Raw genomic sequence first — 16,937 nt, 5'->3', positions numbered from 1 at the left:
CATTATGCGCCTGTGCCGGCAAAAGAGGCTGCAGCAATGTGTTTGCATATATATTTTATTTATTTATTTACTGAATTTATATTCCGCCCTACACACGGGGGTCTCATATCCCTTTCTGCATGGATCTAGGATTTGCTCACTTTCTATTGGAAGCATTAATTACGTCTGGAAGTCATAGCTTCAACTTTCTTGGAAATGTTGATGTCTGTACAGCATTACTATGCTTTGCATGCAAGAGATCTCAGACTGAACACATCTGGGAAGGCCTCTGTCTGAAATCCTAGAGAACGACTCCTAGGCTGTGTGTAGACTGTGCTAGATGGACCAATGATCTGACTCAGTATATGGCAGTTTCCTAAGTTCCACTTTGCTCATGCACCATACATTTTAAGCATATTTAAAGCACGCACCTCACCCACAATCCTGGGAACTGTAGTTTTTTGCAGGGTGCTAGACATGGGTGGCGCTGTGGGACATGGGTGGCACTGTGGGTTAAACCATAGAGCCTAGGACTTGCTGATCAGAAGGTTGGCGGTTCGAATCCCCGTGATGGAGTGAGCTCCCGTTGCTCGGTTCCTGCTCCTGCCCACCTAGCAGTTCGAAAGCACGTCAAAGTGCAAATAGATAAATAGGTACCGCTCCGGCGGGAAGGTAAAAGGCGTTTCCGTGCACTGCTCTGGTTCACCAGAAGCGGCTTAGTCATGCTGGCCACATGACCCGGAAGCTGTACACCAGCTCCCTCAGCCAATAAAGTGAGATGAGCGCCGCAACCCCAGAGTCGACCATGACTGGACCTAATGGTCAGGGGTCCCTTTACCTTTACCTAGGAAGTATACTTGTATTAGGGGTATAAACAACAAGTATAAACTACATATACAAATATATGATGTGTTGGAAATGAATTCCCTTGATTTGAAACTGGACCTGCCCCAAACATTTTGCTCACAGAGAGGAAGAACAAGGCGGTACCCCACTTCTATGTACGGAATCTGATTGGACTGGCAATTGACTCTCACTTCAGCCTTGGGGATTGGACAGCATTTTTAACCCCCTCCCCCTGCCCCAGGCAAGAAAGGCCATGTGCCACACACAACAGATGACAGGCTCAGAAGGAATGGCAGGAAGCACCTCATTTTGTCTAATAGGATTACCTGGAAGTGAGAGCTGGACCATAAAGAAGGCTGATCGCCGAAGAATTGATACTTTTGAATTATGGTGCTGGAGGAGACTCTTGAGAGTCCCATGGACTGGAGGAAGATGAAACCTATCCATTCTTAAGGAAATCAGCCCTGAGTGCTCACTGAAAGGACAGATCCTGAAGCTGAGACTCCAATACTTTGGCCACCTCATGAGAAGGGAAGACTCCCTGGAAAAGACCCCAATGTTGGGAAAGATGGAGGGCACAAGGAGAAGGGGACGACATAGGACGAGATGGTTGGACAGTGTTCTCGAAGCTACCAGCATGACTTTGACCAAACTGCGGGAGGCAGTGGAAGACAGAAGTGCCTGGTGTGCTCTGGTCCATGGGGTCACAAAGAGTAGGACACGACTAAACGACTAAACAACAACAACAAAATTACCTATATCTCTTTATAGCAACAGTCAGTTGTGAGGTGGGAATAATGAAGGTGGGATGCAATCCCTAACCGCATTTGTTCAAAACCGCATTTGTTCAAAATGTGGTTTACTATATGATTAAATCTGAAAGGGAGTTTTATCCCGTGCAAATTTATTATGGAACGGGGTGACTACTTGAAAAGATACTTCCTCGAAGTTCCCTATTATGAAGAAGGAAGACGATAAGCGATTTCATTTTCTTCCTACCAACCACTTGTGTGTGCCAGTGAGCCTGCCTATCAGGATTTCTACCTTGCAAGTATGAAAGGCAGTTGGCATTAGACAAATGCAGACAGCTGCATACCGATGACAAAAGCTGTATGTGTGTGTGCACGCTAAACAAAGACGACAGTGTAAACGGATGTGAGCTGCACTCTGTGGGGAAACAAGGGAACAATTTCTGCTATGGGAATGTGCCAAAGTACTCAATATTTAACCAGCCTTTAACCCGCATAGCGTCTGACTGATAAAATGCCACAAAAACAAACAGATAAAGGGAACTCTGGCACAAGGCGAGGATGGGAGCAAGAGAGTGTGCAAACGCTGAGAGAAATGTCTGGAAGGCACTTGGCGACTCAGGACTATTTTTGGAAAGAATTTCCACAGAGTTGGAGAGTCCTCGGGCTTCCCCCCCCCTTTCTTATTTGATTGGCTAATAGACAGGTGCTCCAGAAGGTGATGGCAGAAGGCTTCCAGGCTTCCTTATATGTCATTTCAGTTACGATGATAATGACTGAGGGTGCCTCCAGACCGTCAGTATTTTGCGGGAAGGATTCCAAATGCATACTGGAACTTTGAGTTCGCACAGTTAAAATGGATTTTAAAGCATTCTCCTGCCCTATTGCTACAAACCAACATTTTTTGGTGGTTTGGCAAGTGCCAGTAAAAGCATTGAAAAGTTGTGAGGTGAACAAGACAACAGGAAGATGTTTCCACCAAGGAAATAATTATGAATGAAGGATGGATGGATGCCCCATAAACAAACCAAAATGAATGCTCAGTAATGGCAGGACGTTGTTGTTGTTGTTTTATTTGTACCTCACCCAGTGAATTGAGTTGCTCCAGTCACTCTGGGCAGCTTTCAACAGATATAATATCGTAATAAAACATAAAATATTAAAAACTTCCCTATATAAGGCTGCCTTCAGATGTATTCTAAAAGTTGTATAGTCTAACCACTAAGTAAGTTAAGGTTTGTGTAATCAAATCAGGATGAATGCTGAATAAAGAGGTCGTGGAGGATCCCTTATGGTGTCAAGTCAAAGGCAAATTACTTCTCTTTCACTGAGGTGGCGATGACAATGAAAATGGACAGCAAAACCTCACTGCAGCAGAAAGAGTGTTTGTAACGGCAGTACATATGAACTTTTTACAAGCTGAAAATATAACAGTGCAACCCTATACATGTCTGCTCAGAAGCAAACCCATCTGAGTTCAACTGGATTTATTCCCAGGTGAGTGGAAGGATTGCAGCTCAATGGGACTAATTTTTGTGCAGTCAGAGGAACACTGGAAGATGCCTTGTGGAATCCGCTGCCAATAGACATTCAGCAGGTGCTTTCTGTTCTAACTTTTAAATGCCTGCTGAAAACGTTTCTATCCCATCACACTGATGCAGGCAATAAAGAACACACATTGCCACAACAGTTTTATATGTTCACATTTTCATATTGTTTTACATATAATTGTTTTTTATATAAATAGTGGTCTCTCTCTATATATTTATAAACAAACATATCCTACCTGGAGATGCCAGGGACTGAACCTGGGACCTTCTGCCTGCAAAATATGGTCTCCTCTCCACCACTGAACTAGAGCCCTTCATGCATTAGATTCCCAGTAATGCTTATATGCATTCCTTTGCTAATGCCCAGAAGTCTTGAAACAGCCCAGCTTTTAAAATTGTACAGAGTAAGGCGAGCAAGCACCTGTGTGCTTAATTAAGACAACAGTTTCCTTTGAACTGAGACTTGGGTTAATGATATCTTTGCAAGAAAAGCTGAAATGCTGCTGCAGCAGCAGCAGGTGTTTACTGTCTGCAAGAGCTCCTCAGCTCTGTCTCCTTGCCTAACGGTGGATCTCACTAAGCTGTTCCTTTTCCCTCCCCCCCTTTTTTTTGGCTTGACACCATTTTCTTCCGAAATATTTCTGGATAATGTGAATTCCGACGTGTGTGCTTTGCGGTCTACGTGTGGTGTGAATGCAGGTGAACGTGTGGAAAGAGAGTCCTCCCGTCTCTCGGAAGGGGTTGGACTAAAGGACCCCCTTCACTTTCCCTGGAGACCCTGCAACACCTCGCAATTCCCCTTTTCTGACAGCTTGCTGCGGAAACCGATGGTGCTCCATGGAAACCTCTTTCTTCCTCATGCGCTTTCTGTCAGGGATGCCCCGCAGTGACTCCGCCTTTCCCCGCCTCTTATATAACAAGCTGCTTCAGGTTCCCAGTTTTCCCGCAATTTGGATAGCTTAGAATTGAGCCCTACTCAGGAGGAAGCCCCCACTTTCTTCCACGTGACTCCCGCGTGCACTCAAAACATGTCGGATTAATTACTCAGGCAGCTTCCGGCGAAAACTCCCCCCGTTTCTAATCCCCGCCGTTGAAGAAGGAGCAGCGCACTAGCGCCCCCTGGAGCCTGCCTCTTCTTTTACATTTTAATAAAAAAACCCAATACAAATGCGAAAACCATAACCACTTACCTGGCGAGTGCATATGAACCTCGGCTTAGGACTGTTTGCTGAGAATGGGAACTTAAATGCGGATCCAACACAACACCCCGCCCCCCTTGGTAAAGTTACCTCATCGCGCAGCTGAATCAGTCATCACAGGACTCTGGAGCAACCAGAACATTAGAAATAATGAAATTTTTATCATGAATGAGATTGATCTAATTCCTGTTTCCTGCTCAGATCCAGGCTATCCAGACTATGCTGTTATCCTTTGGCTCTGAAACCTGGAGAACGCAGAAGCATTTCGGAAGTCTGTTTTGGGAGTGTTTGATGTCATAGACCACAGAATCAAGAGAGTTGGAAGACACACACCCTGCAAGACTGCAGATCACAAAATGGTCAAGATACACAAAAAACAGTTTAGGTCAATTATTGAAAAAACCCAAACACACCTTTCCACAATAATTGTAACCCTTTCCACATAGGGCTGCTCCAGACCAGTTGTTTTTTTTTCTTTCTGCAGGTGGGTTCTGCAATATGTTCCTATCACAACAAAAGTGCATTAGTGATGGATTTGTTCTGCTTTATTAGTTGTTCTGCGATGCATCCCCAATGGTAACCACATTATTACTGGCTGGACGACGCAACAAAATCAGGACAAAAAACAAACCATATTTGCGGTGTAAAAAAGGGCACAGGGTTTCATCAGGGGAACGCGCTGATCAGTGAAGGAGTGTGATCGCCCCCCAAACATTTTTGCAGGCACAAGCAATATTGAAGGCCCGATAGCATGCGACTCTTCCTGCACCACAAAACTTCACGAATGTGCAATAAAGAGTGGCTCTGGGACCCTCTTCCAGCTATGCCCTGTGAACGCATGGGGAGGAATTAAGCCCCCTGCCACATTCAAGCCTCTTTTCGGAGAGACTGATCCTGCCTGTATACACAGAGTCGAATGTGGTTAGGCTTTATAGTGCCTAATCTGCAAAGGCGTTGTAAAACGCAAGGTCCTCAATCTCTAGTGACGTGGAAATAACTTGCACAAATGTCACCGTCAAGGTGGTTTTAGCCTGTGCACAGCTGACTCAATCCTTACCCCGCCTTTCATTGTATTGCTAGTACCATAAGGAAACAGCGATCGTTTTAACCTTGTTGCATCAACGTGCTCCACCACAGCGTTTTATCTGAGGCGTGGCCTGTGCCGTTTAACAATCTGATCCACATGGGGAGAGGTTCTAAATATAGGCTCCGCCAGAAACGAAACTTAATCGCGGGCAGCAGGAAACGAAAACGAAACTCAAAGGAACAGCCGGCGCTTCCGCTTTCCTGGTTGGACAGCGCCGCTGATTTTGCGATGCGTAAACGGAACTCGCCGCGTCCCCGAGCCCGCATCTTCCAGACCAGGCGCGCGTCGCGGAGGAGAGAAGAGGCGTGCGCTCATCTCCATTTCTCCGGCGCAGAAAAGAAGTAAAGGAGGGCGGGAGGTTTTCGGTGGAAGGGTGTGTGTTGCGTGTGCGTGCTTGTCGGGGTATTTGGAAAGCGGAGGCACGAAAAGAGCCTTGACCATCAGTGGAGAAGGTCCCCATGCTTAATGGGAAAGCTAGACAAGAGTTTGCACCCTGGAGCTTTGCGCAGAACGACGTTGCTATTGCTTAGGCAGCTTAGGAGGGTGATTGTGTCTTTCAGCATGTGCAGAGAGCCTGGCCTAGTTCACAGAGTAACAGAGGGAGCTACCTTCCCTTCATGGTGATGGGGAACAGGGCTCTTCCAGTCAGGGAGGCTCTAATTTTTCAGGCTGGCTTGAGCCCTGCAAGGCGGAAAGCTAGTGTCAGGGTGAACTTCGAAATGGATTGGAAGTGGGTGGACACCAGATCTTTGTGATCTACGCTCATCTGCTTAAGATATATATTTAGGATCAGATCCACACAATAGATCTGTTTCAGCCACCAAAGGAACTGAAAATAAGATTGCTGGTTACTCACAGATAGCCTCCCCCAAATTTACAGAGTCAGACTATCACCAGGGAAAAACACACACAGGGTGGGGCACATACGGGTCAAAGTGGGCAGGAATGAAAAATAAGAGCATACGGTAATGACAGGAGTTCAAAAATAGTGAGGTAAGTGGGCTGGGTGTTTGAGGGCGCTTGTCCCCTGCCCTTCCCCCCTCCTGGCCAGGGCCGGATTTAGGTTTGATGAGGCTCTAAGCTACTGAAGGTAATGGGGCCCTTTATATGTCCAGCTGTCAACAACAAATTGTCACTGTTTTTTTGTGTTGAATATATGCTGTATGGTAATTTATGGACCTAATAGGTATATAAAGCCATTTGCACATAGCAAAATATGTATTTTATCAAAGCAACTGTTGAACTGAAATACAATTAAGAAGTAGTATATTAATAGTGTGGAAGACAGGAGTGCCTGGCGTGCTCTAGTCCATGGGGTCACGAAGAGTCGGACACGACTAAACAACAATATTAATAGTGAAATAATTATTAAGCTCTAACTTAAAATGATTTTTTATTCATAACAAACAATGCAAACACATTGGCATTTGGCAATAACAAAAGTTCCTTTAGAAACACAGTTTACAAAGACTCATAATCTAGCTTCTAGAAACCTGCTATAACATGAAATTTATAGTCTGCAGCTGCATGTTGCCATGCAACCAGTCCATGCAGAATGTAGGTGCCCTATATATAGAAATGAGCAAGCTAGTGATATTTTAAGGAGCAGGCTAGCAGGCAGGGCCCATTACTTACATCATAAGAGTCTACACAACACTGTTGCTGTATGTAGGCTTTATTTTTTATTTTTTAACTTATATTTTGGAAATGTACATCCAGTCCCCCCCCTTAAATTCCCCCCCCCCAAGAGAGTGGGGCCCTAAGCTATAGCTTGTTTAGCTTATCCATACATCCAGCACTGTTCCTGGTACCTCCTATGGGTTCCAGTCCCTAGAATCTGATTTGATGAAGAAGGTCTTTATAGAAAGAAATGAATACATTATAAGGGCCGAGTTGCAAATAGTGCCTGACTGTGCAGCCTGGAATCTCACACTTGTAGGAGACTTGCAAGACTGAATTCTATGAGTGGGAGCTCATAGAAAAGAGTGTGTTCATGCGTAAACCTTTCCTTGGCCGTTGTTCAAAATCACATGCCTTCCATGGGGGGAAATATATGGGTCCCTAAATCTTTTCCTTTGCATTATAAAAAGCAGCTTGCAGGAGAAAAGGCTATCATGGCAGGGAATATATTTAACTCTTCTTTTCACCCCTTGTCCTCTCTCCCCTCACAATTCCTGACACCAGTGGATATTTTTTCTGGAAAGGGGGTGGGGGGGCAGAGTGTGAAGTTAACAGTAAGATTTGTGGTGAATGTGGGTTTTATCAGACTCAAGAAGACAGTTTGCAGTATTTAATGGGGCATACTAAAAATTAATGAGCTTCCATGTAGCTCCTGACATTTCTTAACATAAGGCCTTTTCTGGAGAGAATGTTTTAAGTTGAGTTTTAAAATAGTCATAAACGTATCTAAGCTAATTTTGAGGACTTCAAACTGAAGGCATTTTATGTGGTCCAACTTACATTTTTCATAAAAGTGATTGATTGCTGCTGCAACATTTTTATCTGACTAGGTACAAAGTTCCTTGGTACACTTTGCTCCTTATCAGACCTGAGTACAAAAGTGCTCTCCCTATTTGTGTTTGTCAGAAACTAGGAACCAGTGGCATTCTGCCTCTGATCATAGCCATTTAGCTATCATCCATTAGTGGATGGTACTGCCCCCCATTCATATTTGTTCAGAAGGAAAATGATCTAACATAGTCTTACAAGTATGTAGCAGGAAAAGCATATCTACTGAGTACTTCCCATGATAGCTTCATAATTCTGCAAAAGTAATCTATTTCCTGACCTCTGGAGCGAAATGTATTATTGCTTCGTTTTGTAAAACAGAGAACTGCTGAGAATGAGGAGGAACTGTTGCAATGATAACGCAGGTGTTTACATTTGTGAAGCATCTTACCAATTTTACAATAGGATAAAACATTTTTTATTGGTTTTTAAACAAATACAATAACCATTAACCCTTATCCAGCCGTACATCTAATGGTGTTGGTTTTATCCATTGTCTCTAGACATACACTTACACATTCAGCATTCAAACATATTACTTAACGTAACCCCTCCACTGAAAATATTGAGCAGTTGGTTTAAGAAGGTCTTGATTTTGGTGATTTTGCAATAATTTTGCTGAATGCTGATTTTTTTGGGGGCTTGAGTGGGGGAATGATAGGGTCATATGGGCTGAGCAGCCATAAATTAGTGTCAATGTATTTTCAGATGCATTTTCAGCTATGAAAATGTTTTCTAAATAGTAGAATGATATTTCTGTGTGCTTGATAATTCCAAGGTGTATGGAAGAATAATGGGCCAGATGTAAGTACACCAAGTTTCCAAAGCTGGACCGATTCATATGTCAAAACCCATAGACCCACCATGGCTTCTGAAGCAAGTTCAGTAGGAGACGAAACCTCTCTTTCCACGTTCAGCCAACCGAAACAAGCATCCTTGGCAAAAGTTCCCAGTGAACCATGTTTGTATGATTTCCAAAATCCAGGCGAGTAACTATACGTTTTTTTTTTATTTGTGTTCATATTCTTTGGAGTAGTCTTGTTTGATGCCTTTTCCAGGATCCTATTTCATTGTAGGGTAACACTGGGTAGGTGGAGTGCTTATCATTGAGACAGGGTTTCCTCTCACATGGTGGAGCAGCACTACATATAACTTGGTACATGTGTAGTGCCTCTTCACACGTTATCCAAATGCCCAGTCCTAGTCCAACACTCGTAACTGCTACACCACACTGCCTCATAATGATGAGGTCTTCAGGATGGATGGGGGTTTTGCTTACTGACATCCAGGACAAGACCAGGATCTCATAAAATTGTTCTGAAACTTGGAAATGAAGTCGCTTTACAACATAGCTTCTTATGCAGTTTTCCTCTTCAGCTATTTAGGATCTTGGTGGGAAATTGGCTAATGTATGTGATAAATATAAGATCTGTCTGCATTTTTCTTTTTCCAGTGCTACAGAGATGCATGGAACAAATTACTTGTTTACTTATGGATGAAATACCAAAAGCTGAGTATGTATGATAAGCTAGTCTCCTGTCCTGTTATGTCACAATGGAGGTGCCCCCCCTTCCCCGCTTTCATTAGCTTAGCTGCTGTTAGGTGTGAAAGAGGACCTGGGCAGTCTTGGGAAGGGAAATAGTATGTAGTAATTGAAAATACATTTCTTGATCTTAAGCTGTAGCCCAGAACACCCTGAGGCCATTTTAGACTAGGTCATCCCAAGCTTTCTATTGGACGCTGGTGTCTGTCAGCCCAAATGGGCTGTGTGATCAGGAACAGGATTTCTGAAGATCTGATTCTTAATCTAATGGAATATTGGAATCACCATGACTACAAGTCACTATTCAGTTAACTTATGAATCAGTGGTTTAGAAAGAAGGTATCTGGGTTTTTTATGATGATGATACTACCTGCCCTTCACCAAAAGGACCCAGTGTATGTATGTGCATCAATATGGCATTTTTTAAAAACTACTATTAAATTGCATTGTTTGTTTATGTCTTTAATCCAGATATGTCAGCTTGTTGAATGACTATGTAGAGTCAGAGTTTTTTCTGATTGATGGTGATTCATTATTCATCACTTGTGCAAGAGAACTAACATTGCAGCGTGGACAAAACTTGCACTTTTTCTACCTAGTTGAGCGCTTTCTCCTGGATTTAACAAGCAAAGGAGCAAAATATTTCATTGTTTTCTTCAAGGTAACAAGTAAAACATGCTTTTACTATGTACAGTGGTTTTCTTCACTGGAAGAAAAAATGTGTTCACTCTTCTGGTATTTGTTTAACTTGAGCACAGGTGTTTCAGTAGCAAGAAAAGACTACAAGGATGTAGCAATTGTGAGAAAGAAGCTGTTTTATTCCATTCAACTTGCTTACCTGGCTTTGAAAATGATAAAAAACCTTCAAACAGGCTTAGCCAACTTGTGGGACAGATCTGGCTCACTAGGTTGAAGTGACCAACCTGACCATCTTTTTCTTCTATTCTTATCAAGCACAAAAAGTATCTCAATTAATAGCAGGGCAAAAACAAAATCAAAAAGCAATACTGTGAAAATGTAATTGTTTTGGCTTCAGTTGCCCAGTCAGAGGGAGGCAAAATCCATTGACAGCCAGAGTCCAATCCACAAACAATACCTTGATCAGTGATGGTTAGTGAAGGATAAAAACAATGCAGAATACAGTAATTTCAGAGCCTAAACTGCAAAGATTTCAGGACCATGGACAGGCCACTAGGACAGGGGAGCCATCTCTATGTCAAGAGCTGCATTCCTTTGAATCTCTTAAGGTGTGGTGTGTGGAAGTGGTGGTGGAAGTGGAGCCAGTGGCAGGTCAGACCAGAGCCAAAAGTGGGTGGGGACCCCTGTTTTCCACCCATTGCTCTGTTTTTCTGTTCAAGAAAGGCACAGAACTTAACATAATGCTTAGTATTCAGCTAGGTTTTACTCACATTCGGCCCACTGAAATTAATGAAGGTGATTTAAGTTAGTCTCTGACTCGCTCTCCCATTCGCCACTATCGCTGAGGAGGGAAGACTCTTAACATGGCAGCCCCTGGACCTGCAGCTGAACATCCCATTACCTACCTGTCTGTTTGGGTCTGGTGTGTTGTCTGTGCCAGGTAGAGGGCACTGGGAGTCTCCTCATGTGTAGAGGCCCAGTTCCTTAGTCAATAATATTTCATTCTTCCGTTCAGTGATAACCACAAGCCCATATATATGTGGCATGTTAACAGGATAGATTTTAGTGAGTTTCATGTGTATGTTAAGACAGGATTGCAGCCTTAATGTAACTCTTAAGAAATGCCATACTCTTTTGAATGTTCTGTGTCTCGATTACTGTAATACATTGAGAGGTATTTCATATATATTGTTTTTCCCCCCTTACAGGATGTAGAACATATGTATTTCAGAAATCCTGATTTCCTTTCTTTGCGTAATGCATTGATCATCCATCTGAGAAAGAACACTGAAATTCCTATACATACTGAATTTTCAAACTGCTTAGAGAGTAGTTGGCAGCAATTTCTGCAAGACAACTATCCGTATTTCTTAATAGTCGCTGATGAAGGGTTGGATCAACTGCACACCAATTTCCTCCACGTATTTATTTTGCATACTTTGTCGAAGAGAGTCAACATTGTGCTTACTTCAGGCCAAGAATCAGATGCGATCAGAGTTTATGGATACCACATCAATAGTCTATTCAAATATCAGACGTATTTTAAACAGGTAAATAGTAGAGTAACTTCCCTTCAGTGAAGGAAAGGGAACAGGTTTGGTTCAAGACATCTTACTTCCTGAGATGAGGCAGAAAATTATGTCCTTCTCTGCCCAAGTCAAAATGCATGGTACCCCAGGCTGGCACCTGAGACAGGCTATCCTGCAATCACCCTTTCTGGCAGTAAAAATCCCCCTTTCTGGTAGTAAAAATATAATAATAATCAGCTGAACAACCAACAATTGGCTACTCTTGTTGATGCCCTAAAGAAGTTGCCTGAGGTGGCAGCTTCACTCTATCTAATGGTAGGTCTAGCGCTGCCGCTTGCATAACACAGCAAGCCTTGGCTTCATCAGCTACAACCCTGAGGCATTTCCTGTGTGATCACACACAACTTTTAGGGGTAAGGATCAAAACAGGGTAGTATTTGCAACTTTAACATTAAGTGATGTTTCCCTTGACTTTGCTCTTATTCATAATTTAAGGGAAAGTCAGGGGGGGGGGAATCCTTGAACAAAAACATAATCTGAACTGCTACTGCTACTTTATGCATTGTCATATTCCCAGAGGTAACTTACATAGAAAACAAATAACTATATAAAAATATGCAACAATAACTAAAAGTGATTAAACCAAACGTCCCTCCTAGTAGTATGCATTTCCCAATTCAGTAAGTGTCATCATTGGAAACAAATGAGTACATGAACATGTCATGTGAAGAGTGCATTGTTATCCTTGAGGTTGCTACTATGTTGTGAACTTTACTAGGCTTTTAATGTTCTATGTAGGAAAATAAAAGAATATCATGCACTTAGAATTTGTCTATGATGGCTAACACTGGAAAATTCTGCCTAATGCGCTCCTCCAATCTGCTTATTTATTTGCTTTAGTATACAGTGGTACCTCGAGTTACAAATGCTTCAGGTTACAAAATCCCCTAACCTGGAAGAGTTACCTCGAGTTGAGAACTTTGCCCCAGGATGAGAACAGAAATCATGTGCCGTCGGTGCAGCGGCAGCAAGAGGCCTCATTAGCAAAAGCACGCCTCTAGTTAAGAACAGCTTCAGATTAAGAATGGACCTCCAGAATGAATTAAGTTCGTAACTAGAGGTACCACTGTATATCCTCTTTCTTTAGTCATGGAGCTCAAGGCAGTAAACATGAGGTTCCCAGGCGCTCTCCAAACCAACTTAGCTTCAGCAAGTTGGATGCATTATCAGACAATGGCAGAGACCAAATGCTCTCTTCATTCCCATCTTCAGAACACCATGGTGAATGTGGAACATAGGAAACTGTCCTATACTAAGTCAGACCAATGGCCCATCTAGTTCAGTGTTGTCTCTGCTGAGAGACGGTGACTCCTCAGGTTTTCAGATCGTGGTCTCTTCCAGCACTACCTGGAGATGCCCGGGATTACACCTGGGACCCTTTGCATGTAAGCCAGATTCTCTGCCATTGAGCCATGACTCTTCTCCAAAGGGAACATTGGATTTGCCAAGGGAACCAGCTGTTCCCCACTTATGATGAAGTACAGATTGCATTTTCTAAAAGTCTTGTCTTAATGAATGCATGTGTGCCATGCAATTTGAGTGGGCAGAATCAGAAAATAATTATCCAGTAAAATAGTCAAGAATGCATACAACGAGGATAAATTACTAAGATAGTATAATTAGCATAAAACAGATTTCCACAATTTTATCTTGTTTGTCATGATTATTAATTAGGGTTGTCATCTGATATAATAATCTTATTTAATTTATTGAGTAATTGATTAAATTAGCATATGAGTAAAACAATAGTACTAAGCAAAAGGACCCCAACCCCTTTTTCTTAAAATGTGCAATTATATATAAAAACTGAATATAGCAAGTCCTGCCCTTAAACAGGCATTCTCTCATGCCCACAATGGAATAACAGCGGCAACCATTTTGGGCATGTCCAATTGACGTGTGTTTGCCGACACGTGGGTTCTTTTGGAGGGCAGAACAGGGTGAGGTATGCGGGCGCCAGTGCGAAATGGTCACCGCCTGTACGTGCATCATCTTAAGAAAAATGGTTGGGACCTTTTAGCTTAGAACTATTATACAAAGCCATGGTTTTCCCAGTAGTAATGTATGGAAGTGAGAGCTGGACCATAAAGAAGGCTGATCACCGAAAAATTGATGCTTTTGAATTATGGTGCTGGAGGAGACTCTTGAGAGTCCCATGGACTGCAAGAAGATCAAACGTATCCATTCTTAAGGAAATCAGCCCTGAGTGCTCACTGGAAGGACAGATCGTGAAGCTGAGGCTCCAATACTTTGGCCACCTCATGAGAAGAGAAGACTCCCTGGAAAAGACCCTGATGCTGGGAAAGATGGAGGGCACAAGGAGAAGGGGACGACAGAGGACCAGATGGTTGGACACTGTTCTCAAAGCTACAAACATGAGTCTGACCAAACTGCGGGAGGCAGTGGAAGACAGGAGTGCTTGGCGTGCTCTGGTCCATGGGGTCACGAAGAGTCGGACACGACTAAACAACTAAACAACAACAACAACAAATTATACAAAGAGTAGCAGCTTTCAAAGTCTATTTCCTGATTTATATAGGGCAGTCAATTGAACCTTATAAAATCAATGTATACCCATGTAGGCACCTTCAGGCATTCAGGAGACCTTTGCTGTGCCCTCAGTCATATTGAAGGAGCCTACGAGAATACAGCTGTCTTTCTATTCAGACCTTTGCCCGGCACACAGGTCATGGGTGGAGCTGAATGAGCGGGTGTAAAGTCACAGGCAGCCCTTTACTCATGTGATCATGATGTGTTGATTATAGCAACCCTATTCACGTGTTCCTCACATGTAAGGCATTGCTATGATCACACTGGGGCAGGGTCATGTTTTTAACCCCACTCCCAACCTTGCATCTTCTTTCTTAAACAACTACACATTGCCTCTACTTGTCTGAATTGAAAGTGCAAAGTGTGGGGTCCTACTTAAGCGTAGGGGTTCCAAGCGGTTGATCCACTCAATTACGTTGATGCCCTGATCACACAGCATTGCTACACATCTTGTGCCTTGAGCTTTCTCTTCTGGTAGCTGCAGGGTCCAAATGTGTGACTCCCTTCTCTAAATTAATCCTGGGAATGCTCTACACACAAGTATTGAATGATTAAGGGCAATAATTAACAAAAGACTTTATCCTAGTGGGAAATCAGTGTGATTTAGGAGTGCTAATGTGGGCTGGATTATGCAGCACAATTTATGCTCATGATTTTTTCTTCTTTTAAGCATGAAAAGAACCTTGAACGTTACTGTCAATCACTGGTTAAGTACTGGAAGGAATCTGGTACAAAAGTATGCGGTTTTCTTTGTGGATGTCGAAGTCTGGATGCTTTGGCAGGAAAGGTAATAGGTTTTTTCATTGTTTACGAATTGGTTCTCCCATTGTTATCATTGTCGTCATTGTTTTTCTAATTTGCTTAAATTTTTTGAAAATACGATATTTAAAACAGTCAAGTCCACCAAGAAAATTGTAAGGAAAGAAGGAAAGGAGAATGACCCTTTTCTGTGTTATTCTCCCTGCTTATAGGGAAGCGTTCAAAATAAGTAGCAGAAAATGTTTCAAATGCAAACCATGTTTAAACGTTCTCCCACATGTGATTCCAAGTGCATGGGAGCAGATGGAGAGCGAGACCATGCTTTCAGCTGTGTCCCTGCCAACTTCCATGTATTAAGTGTGCAGAAGGTCTGGAGCAGGAACCCTCTTCTACTCCCCATGCAAGAGCAGCTCCCCATGCAAATTAGACCCCTTTGTGTGGAGCCTAGACATGTAAAACGTGTGTCGGGGTAAGTTTAGGAGGAGGCTGTACCCCTTCACGCAGCTGGAATTACTCAAATAGTGCTACAGATGTACATCTTTGTAACACATGCAGGACTAGACTTGAAACTCCAAAAAGGATGTGGAGAAACAGACATAGTCAAGGGTAAAACCAAAACCTGTATCCTGTAAGCTTTCTTTATCATAAATATACTGTACTATGTTCATCAATATAACAACAACAACAACAATTATACCCTGCCCATCTGGCTGGGTTTCCCCAGCCACTCTGGGCGGCTTCCAACCGAATATTAAAAACAATACAGTGTCAGACATTAAAAACTTCCCTAAACAGGGCCGCCTTCAGTAGTCTTTTAAAAGTAAAATAGTTGTTTATTGCCTTGACATCTGCTGGGAGGGCGTTCCACAGGGCAGGCGCCACTACCGAGAAGGCCTTCTGCCTGGTTCCCTGTAACCTCACTTCTTGCAGTGAGGGAACCGCCAGAAGGCCCTTGGTGCTGGACCTCAGTGTCCGGGCTGGATGATGGGGGTGGAGACGCTCCTTCAGGTATACAGGACCGAGGCCGTAAAAAGGGACATGGAAATGAATGAACCCAAAAGCTCATCAGTATATATGGATCATCAATAAGCAAAACTGTTTGTAGTTCAATATACTTTTGTAGGATTTCATTTAAGCAGGAGAGATAATATTGAATCGTAACAGTTTATTCACACATGAAGTCATTCAAGCTTCTAAGTGTATTTCTCTTAAAAAAATAGAATCCTTTCTGAGTTAGATTTTAAAGACAAAAATACTTACTAACATTTTCATCTTTCATTATATGTTCTGAAATGTCAGGCTTATAGAAAATTTGCCCAATTCCAGGAGGAAATAAAAGATCTTCGGTATGTTGTCTGCATCATCACCTGTTCACTAGTCCTGGAAACACACATGCAAGTACTAGGACCAACTAGCTCTGCAAAATGGGTGAGAACTTGCTATGTACTCAAATACATTACAACAGAGACTAGCACATTCAATATGGCGTAAACTTTCATAGACCACAGTCCACTTCATTAGATCTATGGAAAATAATCCCAAACTGGCATGTATTTAATGGACTATGTTCACAAAAGTTTTATTCCATCATTAAATTGGTGATGTTTCTATTGTTTTTGCTGCAACCAGCTAACATTGGCTATGCTTCCAGAAATTATTAAAATAAATTACTTTCATTTGAACAGTAGTACATTTTTGCAATTAATATTCCTGTATGCACTTGAGTTGTTGTTGTTTTTTTGGTCCTCTTTCCTACTTTTGGCAGTACCTCAATTATGACTTTTCCACATTCAGCCTTTGAGCTCCAAAGCCAATACCAACCGTTGCAAGGAGTACATGGTGCTAGCATGAGAATACTCTGTGCAATTGGGTTTATCCACATTCAGCAGTTGCTGAACCTGCGTGGAGCTGCTGTCACCACCAAGAGTTTTTTCAGTGG

General features: G+C 42.6%; 1 protein-coding gene across 2 annotated transcripts in view; it reads left to right on the top strand.

Moving 5' to 3' along the window:
* The first annotated feature begins 5,467 nt into the window (after positions 1-5,467).
* Positions 5,468-16,937, top strand: part of LOC310685219 (putative ATP-dependent RNA helicase DDX60) — a 44,902-nt gene continuing 33,432 nt past the window's right edge. The window contains exons 1-7 of one of the 2 annotated variants that reach the window (XM_083457001.1): positions 5,468-5,783; positions 8,776-8,903; positions 9,372-9,432; positions 9,933-10,122; positions 11,309-11,650; positions 14,910-15,026; positions 16,298-16,426. In XM_083457001.1, coding sequence (XP_083313127.1) covers positions 8,783-8,903; positions 9,372-9,432; positions 9,933-10,122; positions 11,309-11,650; positions 14,910-15,026; positions 16,298-16,426 — 960 coding nt within the window. In that variant the 5' untranslated portion in view covers positions 5,468-5,783; positions 8,776-8,782. The remainder of the gene's footprint in view (positions 5,784-8,775; positions 8,904-9,371; positions 9,433-9,932; positions 10,123-11,308; positions 11,651-14,909; positions 15,027-16,297; positions 16,427-16,937) is intronic. The other variant, XM_083457000.1, reaches the window with a different exon arrangement.

The sequence above is a fragment of the Podarcis tiliguerta genome, assembly GCF_965153285.1.
Source record: "Podarcis tiliguerta genome assembly, chromosome: 9".
Lineage (NCBI taxonomy): Eukaryota > Metazoa > Chordata > Lepidosauria > Squamata > Lacertidae > Podarcis > Podarcis tiliguerta.
The sequence above is the reverse complement of the archived record's forward strand: the minus strand, read 5'-3'. Positions and strand labels throughout refer to the sequence as shown.